Here is a 14,763-nt window from a genome sequence, read left to right on the forward strand (position 1 = left end):
TGGTGCTCCTTCAAGATAGCAGGACCCTTATAGTTTCTGGAAAGGATATATGAACAAATCATCCTATCAGTTTCTATGTCCTACCATTCCTATGGATTCTCAGACTACAACTGCCTCCCGAGATACTACTCCTCCATATATGGTTGTCTTTCCCTAGAGGAATGTTAAGTTCCTTGAAGGCAGGAACTACCTCGCTTTTGTATTTATTAATCCAGCACATGTTGCAGTGTCCAATACAACCTTCCTCCTATTTGGTGCAGAAGATGAAGTAAGCAGGAGGTGCCTCCTCATTAGAGATCTTTAAGCAGAAGCTGACTAACCACTTTGGGGGAATGTTATGACATTCCCTGTTCAGATATGTGATCATGGTATGCCAGTTTATGCTAGACCAGAACCAATTATTAAATTTCCAGTGTGTTGAGGCAGCTGGGTGGCTCAGTGGATTGAGAGCCAGGCCTAGAGATGGGAGGTCCTGGATTCAAATCCAGCCTCAGACACATCCTAGCTATGTGACCCTGGGCAAGTCACTTAACCCCCATTGCCTAGTCCTTACCACTCTTCTGCCTTGGAGCCAATACACAGTATTGACTCCAAGACAAAAGGTAAGGGTTTAAAAAAAAATAAAAATAAAAATTCTCAGTGTGAGCATTTACACCAAGAAATGCTACAAATTAGGGCTTGGTTTATTGTTTTATTGATTTCTAGACTTAAGAAACTGTTAATAGTACAGCATAAACTTAAGACTAAGTGAAAGGAAAAATATATATATATACACATATATATATAATATATTGTTTGTTTGTTTCCAAGAGCTAATTGTTAAATATTTACCAGTTCCCTGTCATATGGGATATCCTGGATGGTCACTAAGGTCTCTTCTACCCTGGGATTCTGTGTATCATATTTCTGGTTGATAACAAATGATTTTGTGCTTGTCTCTAGTGCTTAGAAGTGTGCATATCACATAGTAGGTGCTTAACAAATGTTTATCGATTATTGATTAAAAGCCCAATTGAAGGAAAAGTCCTTCATGCTATGAGTGATGCTACGAGACTCACTTGGTAACACTAGACCAATGATATTGAGTTTTCATTTCATTCTTTAATTTTGAATTTGATTTGATCAGAGCATTCATGAAACCAGAAACATGAATGTGTATAAAATAGGTCACTCGGGTTCATTTTCTCCTGATGTGCATTCAATACAACTTAGGTAGTACATCCTCATCAGCCTTCCGACAGGTAGCAATTTGAAGATTATATAACCAGGATGCATCTTGTCTCATCTACATAGATTTATCTGTATAATCAGTTCATTTCAGGACTCGACTATTGTTTCTCCATGAAGCTAGTTGTTGGGCTTTCTTTTTTTTTGACTGCTTGCCCAGTCACCCTTCCTTAACAAGAACTGTAATTGTTGGCCCAACGAGCAAATATTGTGGAAGGAAGGAAGTTCAACAATGGCTAATGATAGGCTGAAACCAAAATAGAAGGTATACGCACTTCTTAATTCCTGTAAAATCAGCGAGCAAGATGCTAACAGATGTATTTTGTCTTTATTTTGAGATGTATTATCCTTGCCGGGTGATGTCTCCCGGCAATATTGGACTTTATTAAATTTAACAAAGCAACTTGGTAAAGTAGACATAGAAGGTTTCTACATCACCATTTTACAGATAAGAAAACTAGAACAGAGAGCATGGTGATAAACACAGAATTATAACTAGGAAGATAGTCCTCAAGGCAAGGTAGAAGAAGAGCATCTTCAGTTGAAGGGAATTAGGAGAAGGGAACCAGGTAATTGCTCCACGGGGGGAATTGGAGTCAATATGAAGCCACCGATGAAGAAAAGGGTATATTCAGTGGCAGAGCAGAAGACAAAAACAAACAGAAAAAAAGTTGCTGAGGAGAGAAGGAGGTAGGGCAAGGGAAGAGTATTCCCACAACAATGCCATCTGTTGTTGTTCCATTGTTTCAATCACGTCTGCCTCTTCAAGACCCCATTTGGAGTTTTCTTGGCAAAGATACTAGAGTGGTTTGCCATTTCCTTCTCCAACTCAATTTACAAATGAGAAAACTGCAGCAAACAATTAACTAAAGATTAAGTGACTTGCCCAAGGTCACACAGGTAGTATCTGAGACTAGATCTGAACTCAGGTCTTCCTGACTCCAGACCTGGCACTCTAACCACTATGCCACCTAGCTGTAGTAAGTTCTATTATTTCTAGCTGCTTAGGGGGTGAAAAAGTTAAATAACTACCCCTCAAATTTTGTACCCTTGGGCATAGCCCCAGTTACTCCACCCTAACTTCAACTCTGTTTTTACCTAAGGTCATATATATGCCTACTTAATGACAGAAGTGGGACTAGGACCCAGGTGTTCCAATGCCTAGTCCTGTACCCTAAGCTTCATCGCATTGTCACTTCTTCTTCATTATTAGATTTTTTTTAAAAATCAGGATATGTATAACATATCACCTATTATTAGAGTGCCAAGAGGAATCATGATAATCACAACAACAGTAGCTAACATTTATAGAGATTGTAAGCTCCTTGAGAGCAGGGGCTATCTTTTGCTTCTTTTTGTATACCCAGGGCTTAGTGCAATGCCTGGCACATGGTAAGCATTTAATAAATGTTTATTGGATTAAATAAATAAATCATGCTTGCTATGTTCCAGACACTGTTAAAGTGCTTTACAATTATTATCTCTTTTGAGCCTTGCAATAACCCTGGGAGGTGCTTGTGGATAGGTGGATTATAAAGAGAGGAGAAAGCAAACTAGAATAATAGCAGGCTTTGTTTACATGCAGGGCCACTATCACAGTTTGAACTAACATGATTGCTCATTGATCAATACAGACTAAAAGGTCAAACTTGTGTGTGTGTGTCCAAAGGATCCCCATAGATGCGCACACATTTAAACAAGAAGCCACTTTAACACAAAAAGGTCAGATAGATAAGTGAAAAGCCTGAGTTAGAAGCACTTACCACATACAGGGAACTAGTGCTATGTGCTGGAAATACAAAGACAATAACAAAATACGTCTATCCCTTTAAAGAGCTTCTATTCTATTGGGGGAAAACAATATGGACACAGATAAGCAAATACAAAACATAAACATCCAAATGAGAGGAAGGGGAAGAGAATTAATAACTTGGAACATGAGGAAAGGCTCCACGTAAAAGGTGGCCTTCCATCTGAGTCATTAAAGGACTTGAGCATTCTTAGAAATCCAAGAGAGAAGGGGATGCCCTCTATACCTAAGGGACAGGCAGCCCCAAAGCCCAGAGCTGGGAAAGAAGGAATGGGAAACAGGCCAGTCGAGCTGGAATATAGAATAGGGGAAGATGGCATGTACAATAAACCTGAGAAGATAGACTGCAAGATAATTAGGAAGGATTTTAAATGCCAAACAGGGTGCTAGTTTCTTGGAAGTTAATCATAGAACTTGGACTAAAGAAACCTTCACATATTCAAGTCCTGAAAGGTGAATAAACTGAAATTTCCAGGAAAGGGCAACTTGATTCTTCTTTGGAAATCATTTTTCATTAGTTTGTACATGGATTTTTTTAGTGACACAAAAGAATCTGGAAGAGGGTATGTTATTTTAAATAATTAAAATGTCATCATTTCAATATAGAGCCTGGTAATAAACCTTGATCAAGAGACTTATTTTTTTACTTAAAGCAATAAAAATCCAACTCATGCAGGGATGAGTCACAGCTTTTTGGCAGGCATGCCCTCTACAACACTCTATCCTTACATTGCTCCCTCAGAAATATTTTAATTGGAAAATTCAACAAGTTCTGTCTCAACAGCACCAGACAACCAGTCTAACTGGTTATTTTCATTGATTTGATTGGCTCATAATAACCCTCAAGGATTCAAATGAGTTAGGGAAGTAAATATTCCTCCTAACAATCCAGATCCCAACTTGTTCATAGCTGCCTAGGCTAGGTTCTGGTCCTCTCATAAGTTCGCTATGGAAAGTCCACCTAATGTCTTGGTGGCCTTCCATACATTCTCCCTTGATAGAGAGAGCATATCAATGTGAAGGACAACCAATGCTGTTCATCAGTTACTCCACCCCACCTGGTACCAACCCATCTCCTTGTTCAATCATAGATTTTCGTGGCCTGCATCTTCTATTTTTCTTCCTCAAATAACAATATTTTTAAGTACTTTGCAAAACCTATATTTACTACATAAATACTAGTAATGATGTTGATGATGATTATTATAATTATCGGGTATATGTTTCTGTTCCTACTCACGCTCATGAGCCTCTCCATTGGCCTTCAGGTGATACTCATTTTTAGTTCTCCAAAGTCTATTATTTTCCTCAACCACATCCATATAATTGACAATGGTAGTTAGTAATGTCAATAAATGGAGTTTATCTAGCATATTGCAGTCTGTGAAGCATTTTCTAAGATATTATTCCAATGGAGCATCAAACCTGATCAACCAAACAGGGACCTTTTCTCAGTTCTCATCATTCTTGACCTACCTGATGCATTTGACACCACTGATCATCCTCTCTGGAACAGTCTCTCTTCTCTGGATGTTCATAATACTACTTTTTCATAGTTCAACCCTTTATACAATGAATAGGGTGTTAGGGTCAGTCAGGAAGACTTGAGTTCAAATATGGCCTCAAATACTTATTAGTTGTATGATCCTGGACAAGTCACATCCGCCACCTGCCTCAGTTTCCTCAACTGTAAAATAGGGATAATAATAGCACATACCTCCCATCATCTTGTGGGGATCAAGTGAGATAATATTTATAAAGCACTCAGTATTTAATAAATGCTTGTTTCATTCGATTTTGAACCCTTTTGTATTATCCTTCCCTAATTTTTCTGTGAAACGTCATCCACTCCCAAGAGTTCAATTACCATCTCTATGCATATGACTTCCAATTCACTAATCTCGCCCTGGTTTGTCCCTCAAGCTTCAGTTCTGGATCACCAATTAATTATTGGACATTTCAAACCAGACATTCCAAAAATTGTCTTAAAATCAACATATCTACAATTGAACTCATTACCTTCCCCCCCAAAACCAGCCCTCATCTCAACTTCCTATGTCAGCTGAAGGTATAAATATTCTTCTCAAGTTCATAACCTGAACGTTATCCTCAACTTCTCACTCTCCCTTACCCCACATACCAAATCATTCCTCTCCAAGTAGGTTTCCTGTATCCGACCTTTTCAATGTTCTTTTATGAACTGTCTTCCCTTAGAATAAAAACTCCTTTAGGGGCAGGAATTGTCTTTCTTTCTACTTATATTTGTATTTCCAATGCTTAACTTAGTGACTGGCACACACACACACACACACACACACACACACACACACACACACACACACGCAGAGTAAGGTTTCATTGTTGCTTAGTTGATTTTCAGTCACATTCAACTCTTAGTGATTCCATTTGGGATTTTCTTGGCAGAGATACTGGAGTGGCTTGCCATTTTCTTCTCTAGCTCATTTTACAGATGAGAAAACTGAGGCAAATAAGATTAAATGACTTGCTCAGGGTCACATAGCTAGAAAGTATCTGATGAGGGATTTGGCCTTGGAAAGAAGAATCTTTCTGGCTCCAGGTCTAGCACTCTATCCACTGTACCACCTAGCTGCCCATGATAAGGTTTAACAAGAGTTTGACTGAGTGGAATCTTGACATTTCTACCACCCCAACATCTCTCCTATCTAACACCTTCTCTCCACTTACACAGATATCATTCCAGTTCAGATTCTCATCATATCTCACCTATGCTGTTGAACTGCCTCCTAACCAGTCTTTCTTCCTTGTTTCTTCACCATCCAGTCTATCCCACATACGAAGACCAATATAATTTTCTTTAAAAAGTCATGGAGCTGACCCTACTTAACCAACTCAAATGGTCCTCCTGACTCCAGAACAAAATACAAGCTCTTCTTTATAGCCCTATGCCATCTATCCTTAATCCCAACCTATCTTTCAAGCTTTTCTAGACATTACTCCCCCTCCCATATTCTGTAAGACATATAAATCATCCTTGTCTCAGTTCCTCAAACATGACTCTCCATCCACCATTGCCATGTCTTTGCATTGGCCAGCCCCTATGCCTGTAAGGCACTCTCCTCTTTCCATCATTTCATAGAATCCCTCTCTTTTAAGACACCACTCAGGTACCATCTTCTGCATAAATACTTTCTTGATCTATTTCCCCAACCATTCATTTCCTCACAAACAACTTGTATTTAATTATTTTATACATTTTTGTATGTATTCACTCTTCATATACACTTTATACATTTCTATGTGAAGTTGTCAATCCCATTAGGACATCGGCTCACTGTGATTAAGGATCATTCCATTCTTTGAGTTGTAAAAGGAGCTACAAAGAAAAAAGAAAAGCAGCCCTAGTCAAAGACCTAGAAGAGATTTTCTTGTCATCAGTTATATATCGTGTTATTGGGGAAAATGAAAGTTTACAAAGCACTTTATAAATATTATCTCAGTTAATCCTCATAACAACCCTAAGTGAGATGCCAGTTTTATTCACTTAGATGAGGAAACTGAGGCAGGCAGAAGTTAAGTGACTTGCCCAGATTCATACAGCTCAGGAGAAGATGAAGAAGAAAGTGGGAAGGAGGGAGGAGGAGCAATGTTGGGAGAACAGATCAAAGAGAGAGGAGAAATATAGGCCAAGGCTAGCAAAGACAACAAGGCATGGGGACCGTAGCAGGGACTCAGAAAACTTCTTCCCTCTTCCCATTATTACTGTACTTTATGGATGAGGAAACTTAGATTAGGCTGAGAGAGGATGTGACATGGCCAAATTTAGCAACCAAATAAGCTAAGGTGGTGGGATTGGAACCTGGTCTCCTGACACTAAATCCTGAGACCTTTTTCCCACACATCTCCAGGCAACTTTTATTTACCCTATTAAAAATGTATTCCAACTAATTGTTTGGCACTGTATTAACTACTTTTTTTCAGTCTTTTTCACCCTATAAACATTTTAGAACAACTTTCCCTACCTAACTCAAATTCATCAGACAACTCAAATACTCTATTTCATCTACATTAGAGAAAGAGAGAGAGAGAGAGAGAGAGAGAGAGACAGAGAGACAGAGAGAGAGAAAGAGAGAGAGACAGAGAGAGAGACAGAGAGAGACAGAGAGAGAGACAGAGAGAGAGAGAGACAGAGAGAGAGAGAGAGACAGAGACAGAGAGACAGAGACAGAGAGACAGAGAGACAGAGAGACAGAGAGACAGAGAGACAGAGAGACAGAGACAGAGAGACAGAGAATCCTCAATCTTCTCTCCTGAGATTTCAAGGAACAGAAACAAAGCCTCCTTACAAAGGGCTGCAAGGTTTATTAACCAATTTGTGAACATACTCAGAAAACAAGATAATGTTCTTTCTCTCCACTGTCCAGGTCCCTACTTTGTCTTGGTTTAAGGAAATAAGCTTTTTATGTGCATGGCTTAGTCATGGGCATCCAACTCAATGAAGGCTAGATAGAGACTGGTTCTGGATAACCTGAAGATGTTAGGGAGATATGTGGTATTATACAGAGGAAGACAAAAGGGAGATGGATTCTCCAATCTAGAGACAATAAACCCCAGCCACCTCTGAATCCCTCATCCTAAGACAATGTTATAGTTAATAAATATTGATAGGAGTCTGATAAAATTTGCAGAGATCAGTTTAATACACCACTGACACCTATTTATTCACAGGAGAGGTTAGGATAGGAAACAGGAGGTAGGAAATAGGATAGTATAGCTCTTAATTTTTATACTATGTCTTAAATTCTAATCCTATACTAAATTCTCTAAAAACCCTATATCTAAGAATCTTCTTGCCTGACAAAGCAGGCCTAACTTATCTACTCTGTCTAACTAATAATAAATTCACTATCTTAACTAACTAATTGATGAGCATTAAAGCAATAACAAACTCCTTAAAGTAATTCTATTAACTGTCAGTTATAAACTGCCTGTCACACAGACACAGACAGTTCTACAATTCCCCTCCAAGTGGAGAAAAGGCCTCTAAGTCAGACCCTTCTCCCTCAGAGTACTGAGAGGGAAAAAACCCTCCAAGACAAACTCTTTCTCAAATTGATATCTATCTCCCAAACTCTCAAAAGTAACTGTTAGATCTTCTTGACTGAGGGAACAACCCCAGAACCCCAGAACTGCTGCTCCCTAGGAAGACAGATAAAATAGAGTCCCTCATAACTGAAATCTGTCCTTATAAAAACTGCTCTTAAAAAGAAAGCGTGAGATTCAGAACACTTCTGCTCTTAAAGAGACAGTGAGATTAACTTCTGCTCTTATGTAGAAACTTCTGCTTGTAAGGAGACAGAGTGAAATTAAATAAAACTCTTTATAACAACAGCAAAGTCAAAACATGACTGGAAGGGATAGCTTTTCTTTTGAGTTAGAACCTGAATACATAAATACTCATCAGTTGCTCTAGCTCTTTCTTTCTTCACATTCCTTCTCTTCCTCTGGGTAAAGGAAGCTGACCAAACTAACCTGCCTCAGTCATCATCCACCCTCCAAACAAAAAAAAAAAATGAAACTGGAAAGATTTCAAAATCTCAAAACATTGAATATGAAATTATGCCACAAACTCCAGGTAGATCTACATTTTGAAATATTTGATTAGTGAATCTTTCAAAAACTTCTGTGAAAAATTCACTTTTTTTTTTTTTTTTACTTTTCTACTGAAAAATCAGGGTGTCTCCCTGAGATGTAGCTCTGGACATCTCCGACAAGTCCCTCTTTAGTCCTAAAACTCTTTCATACCCAGACTTTAACACTTGAATACTTTAATACCCTAAAACTCAATTAATACTCCGATTCAGAGTGGACCCAAGTTGTTCCTGACTCACATGTGAATTGGGATGTTCAAGTGTAATTTGGTCGCTATTAAAATGCTCTCTGACATCCATAGAGTTTGGACATTATAATATACAGTAGAGAGTAGTGAAGGGAAAGGGTGGGGTTAATTGCAAAGACTTATTGTTCTAAGTAAATATACACTTAAGCTATGTACTTACTTCCCACTGATCTGCAGCTTTATGAGATACCACAAACGGATGGACGACAGGGTTCGAATTAATAATAACAGGATCTCCAACAAGAGAATCATGACGGGAAACAGCTGCAGTGATTGTGGCAACCAGTGTGCTCTCTGATGCATTTTCCAGAAGAGACCTGGCCCTTTCTACAGTTAAATTCAAAAAAGCGAGGCATCCTGAGAAAAAGCACAAATGGTTTTTTATTTCCCTTTCTAAAAAGTCCATTCTCTGCCCCCCCCACAAAATCATATTTAAAAGTTCCAAATCACAAATATAACAAACATATCATAAATGTTTCCCCCCAGCTATAAAGTGAAATTGGTCGGATTTCTCCATTCCCATCTAAAACCAAACCTAGACCCCACCATGGAGCATATGGAACAGACTAAGTTTTGTAGAAGCTTATTGCCATCCCCTCTCTACATTCTGGAGTCTATTCCTTGAGTCCATCCAGTTTCCCCCACCCCCAAATGAGCCAGGCTTGGGCATTTACATTCTTTTGATGAGCAAGTCAGCTATTATTCTCCCAATAATGTCTGTCCTAGTAATACATTGTCCAGATCCTCAGGTGTTACCATCTTCCCTTTCCACTATGTTCTCCCAACCTTTGGGCCTTTCCATTTTCTGTATAGTTGCATCCTCCTATAAAGGCTGTCCCAGCAATTATACTATGAGCTCCTTGAGAGTAGGGATCATTTTACTTTTCTACTTGCAATCTCAACACTTAATGTTTTGTTCATTATATAAAGAGTCTGGATCCAAAAAGATCTCAGCAATCAAAAACAATGCCCTGAATGTAACAAGATAAAATGTCTCTTTTAAAACTTGTCTCTATTAGAGACAAATAAATACCCTAAACTGCCTCTGGAAGATCAGTTTCATAAGACAGAAGAAATAAGGAAAAACGTGGAGGTTTGAAGGCACTGCTTAGTAAGATATGAAAGTCCCAAAAAGCTAAGCAAGTCAACACATGGCCTGGGATTGATTTAAACCAGAGATTCCCAAAGTGGGCGCTGCTGCCTCCTGGTGGCTGCTGCAGTGATCCAGGGAGCGGTGATGGCCACAGGTGCATTTGGGGGCGGTGAATAACTGTAAGGGGGCAGTGATAGTATGTGACAGGGGGCGCTAAGTAATATTTTTTCTGGAAAGGGGGTGGTAGGCCAAAAAAGTTTGGGAACCACTGATTTAAACCTTGGTTCTTTGTCCTGGGATTTGTTCTTTCATTTTAGATAAAAGTCAGGGTATTGTAGCCCTAAGGAGTTGGGGTGTCTCTTTTCTAATACAGTTGGCTCAAGCCCCCTTTCTGGGTGTGTTCCCCACATTGTTAGTCACCAGCGTCTAGCATCCTGTTTTCATTTAACCACTTAATATCCATTAACCTTTACAAAAATATATTGATAACAAAACCCCAATATTTCTAAGACATATTATTCCATATATACTCCAGTTTCTGAGGAGGGCAGGCTCAGGTCTAATCCAGTTTTTTCCTAGCATTGACCCCCTGAAGTTTTTGTCCAAGGCAGCATTCATCCTGCTAGATGAGTCCTCCTCTCAGCTACCACTGGGTTGGGTCCTGAAGGCTATTCTTCATTCCTTGGAGCCTGAAAGCTGGGCTGACTGCCAAACCCAGCATAAACTCAACACTCAGCCTCCAGGACCAGGAAACTTCCAAAACTCACAAAGTTATCACCTCCAAATTAATTTCAACAAACATAGAGCAAATGCTAAGGCAAAATACCAAAGTCTGTACCCATAAGGCACGTGGTGGTCTTGATGGAGACCAAGACTTCTCCTCTTATAACACTGTCTATCACCAAGATCATCGAGCAAGAATTAAGCCAAAGAGAAGTGAAGCTAAGAGAAAGAGAGCCTCTTAATTCCACCTCAATAGCTACAACCAGTCAAAAAATTCCTATTCAATCTATGGTTAGTTTCTTGATCCATAGACATATGAGCCATATCTATCCATGCTTTAAAATCTCTCCAAAGTATTTCCATACAAATCATGGCTCTCCTGGATATAAAGTCTCCAGCTCTGCCACTTGGGAAATTATAACTGTCTATCCACGCTTATAAAACCAGTCCTCCATTATACATGTAAAGATAGAACCATGGTTCTGGGCCATGTGTTACATGACAATAACTCATATTTATAGAGTACCTTAGAGTTTAAAAAGCACTTTCTTCATCGCAGTCCTATAGAATAGACAAAAGTATTATCTCCATTCTATAGATGAGAAAACTGAGTTCCCTTGCAGTTCTAAGATTCTTTAGTAGCTTCCACTTCTAAAGTAGAATTGGCTACTTATTGGTAAGCAATAAAATCTGCTTCCTGGAAATATTGGAGCAAAGACTACATGACCGCTTGTCAGCAATAGTAGAATATAGGATGGAATAAATGGCTTTAGGAGGTTCCTTCCAAAGTCTGAGGTGCTGGGATTCTATGAAACACCAAAATCCTTTCAGATAACCCTATCCTACAAGTTTCCTCAACTGCACAAGGAGATTAGATAGACTCTGAGGGCCATTAAAACTCAGGATCAAGACCCTACTCACTGTTTTTCTTTAGAAAGACAGTTCCATGGGCCCTACCATATCAACCATGACTGCCATCATAAACAAAAGGTAAAGCCTAAATATACATGGGCAGAAAGCAAGAAAAGGCCAGAAGGAGGTGGGGGGTGGGGGACAAAGACAGAGGAAGAGAGAGTGGGCCAACTCAGCATTTGTATAATGATGATGTTAGCCTCTGACTACATTCTGACTTTGAACACTGAGTAATTTCCTGACCCTGTAAGATGAAATGTATATTGTATGAAAAAAATGTCATTAAGGAAACTACTATTCATTCCCATTTCATGTATCATGTCTAATAGGATCTATAATTAGTTGATGTAAAAAGTAGTCCTACATTTCCTATAACAATAGGTTGCAACTTTTCATTAAATTAATGCCCACCCAAAATATGGCAATTCATACCAATTGAGGTCAAAGAAGATCTAATCTATCAATAAATATGTTTAAAGCTCCTACAATGGACCAGACACTGCACTAGGCATTAAGAATGAAAAGACAAAAATGAAACATTCCTTGTCCTCAAGGAGTTTGCATTCTACAGGGGAAAGCAATGTATACACATGTAAAAAAATAGAAAATCTATGTAGTCAAGCAACAAGCATCAATTAAACACCCACTGTATGCCAGGCATTGTGCTAGACATTCGAAAAATAAAAACAAAAATGAGTGTCCCTACCCTCAAGCAGCTATGATATTCCATTATAGGAGATATTATGCACTTTTATAAGGAAATACAAAATAAATGCCAAGTAACTGAGGAGGAGGCACTACTAAGGTAATACAGGAATCAAGAAATAGGTAAGGATCTCAGGGTCCTAGAAAGGAAGTAATAGATGTCCAGGGCCTCCTAAATGGTGGGAAATGGAAAATGAACTAGATTCAAAGTCAGAGAACCTGAGTTCAGATTCTATCTCTGCCTCTCACTGCCTGTGTGAACTTGGGCAAGTCATTGAAGCCATGATAGGCCTCAGTTTCCCCAACTGTAAAAATGAGAATGTTGGATTGTGCCTATGACTTCTCTCCTTGTTCTAAATCTATAATCCTATGATTATAGTTATCCGGAGACTGACAGAAAATGTTGATTATTATCAGCCAAAAATGTTTTGATTTCTTTCCCAGCTCCCTGGGCCACCCCAAACATATACCAAGCCCAGCCCCACCTCTGCCACCAACACTCAAGTGCACATTTCAGAAAGAAGCCTTTGTTGACTGTTGAGTGAAAGCACATTATCGATGGTAAACACTCTCTCTTGTTACCTTCTACACAAGACAGGATTAAATCTGTGATTCTAAGGCAACAGGAGTACCATTGCAATCCTCTCATTTTTCTTTGCAGGAGAAGCAAAAGCCAGTTAGAATTCTAACATCTGACATTTAAGTAGCCTTTAGGGTTTCTGAAGCCCTTTAAAGGAATTGTCACATTTAAGCCAAACAAACACTATGTAGGAGGCAGGCACTTCAAGCACTACAGTCTCCATTTTGCTGGGGAAAACACTCAAGACCAAAGAGATCTCCATGTCACCCAAGAAAACACAGCTGGTATCAGAGGCGGGATCTGAACGTCTCTCCTCCTGACTCAAAGTCCATTCCTGTCTCTAACCATTATGCCAAAATGCTCCTATGAGTTATACCTTCGTATTCTGGCTCGCGTTATTGATTATAGGCAAAATTTCCATGGGTGTTCTAGGAAAAACATAGAGACCCTGGGAACCAAGGAGATTTCTGTGTTCCTGATTCCCCCAGAAGCAGGTTCTTCAACTCTTCCACTGAGGAAATTGTGTAAACAATGCAAATTCTATGTGTTCTCATAGAGACCGGCGTCATTGGCCAGTGCCCCGTTATACACACAAACACGGACCCGTGGCTCTGAACTGGTTGGCCTCTCCTTGGGCAGGCAGATTTCTCTGCATTGTCAGGGGTTCACCATATTGATGCCAGACCGTCGTGCAGGCACAAAATTGGCTTTAATACTACTGTAACTCAGAACTCCTATACTCAGGCAATCTGCTAACCTCAACCTTCCCAGCAATAATGACTACAGGCAAACACCACCAGGCCCAGCAATTTTTTTCCTATTCAACCAAGATTTTTTTTTAAAATTTTAATGAATTAAATTTAATTAATTTAATTTTAATGAATTAAATTTTAAATTTTAAAGAAGGCAATGTCGTATATTGGGGGAAAAAAAACCCTGGTTTAGGAGTCAAGAGACCTGAGGTAGAGTCCTAAGTCTGGCATTGAGTAATTTTGCAACCTCAGGCAAATCACTTAATTTTGGTGGCCACATAATTTCAGATAAGGAATTTGCATTAGATAACCTCTAAACTCTCTTTTATCTCAGACAGACTGATTCTATGGGCATACCCAACATGTTAAATTGTAAAAGTCATTTATATCTCAATGTTAATTCATTTGGATGATAGGATGAGGTTTCAGGATATGTCATACATTTTTAGTCTCCATTAGTGTAGCAGCTGGCTTAACTGAACTGCTTTTCTTCATTTTTTATTCTTCAAAGTATGACTTCCTGGGGGGGGGGGGATGGGGAGGATATATTTGGAAGTGAAAAAAAATTTGATTCAAGGGCAAAAATTATGAGATATGATGAGATAAGATTTCAGGAAGACAGGAAGACTGCTCACCTTAGGGTGGATGAGTGGCCAAAAGAGGATGGGAAATGAGGAAAAAAAAGAAATAAATGAATATTGAAAACCAGAACATAACTTTAGGGTCAGAGATTTGGGAAGTATGAGAGATTATAGAGGCTGTAGAAGAATAGGACATTAGATCTTTTGTTATTGTCATTGTTCATCCTTCATTTGCAAGAGGACCAGTGATATCATAGGGTGAGGTCTTGATTGGCAAGAGAATTGAACTGAAATGAGGCAGAGTTGTACAAAATGTCCACTTTACTCTCTGCCATTCCTCATCTCTAGAGAAAACATTGCAAATCTACTTATTCAATCGATAATAAATATTTCCATTTCACTTTAAATATTGCCCAAATGATTCAGTAGAGTGAGACCCGATCTCCTCTTGTCATATTATGGCTCTTTCTTTGCCCAAGGAAGTCTGATACTCTCAAAAAAA

At 39.0% G+C, this 14,763-nt stretch overlaps 1 protein-coding gene across 1 annotated transcript in view; it reads right to left on the minus strand.

The window, feature by feature from the left end:
* Window positions 1-14,763, minus strand: part of LOC123246926 (cadherin-related family member 3-like) — a 123,168-nt gene that overhangs the window by 83,592 nt on the left and 24,813 nt on the right. Inside the window, exon 3 of the mRNA XM_044675702.1 lies at window positions 9,076-9,272. Coding sequence (XP_044531637.1) covers window positions 9,076-9,272 — 197 coding nt within the window. The remainder of the gene's footprint in view (window positions 1-9,075; window positions 9,273-14,763) is intronic.

Source organism: Gracilinanus agilis, chromosome 1, assembly GCF_016433145.1.
Source record: "Gracilinanus agilis isolate LMUSP501 chromosome 1, AgileGrace, whole genome shotgun sequence".
NCBI lineage: Eukaryota > Metazoa > Chordata > Mammalia > Didelphimorphia > Didelphidae > Gracilinanus > Gracilinanus agilis.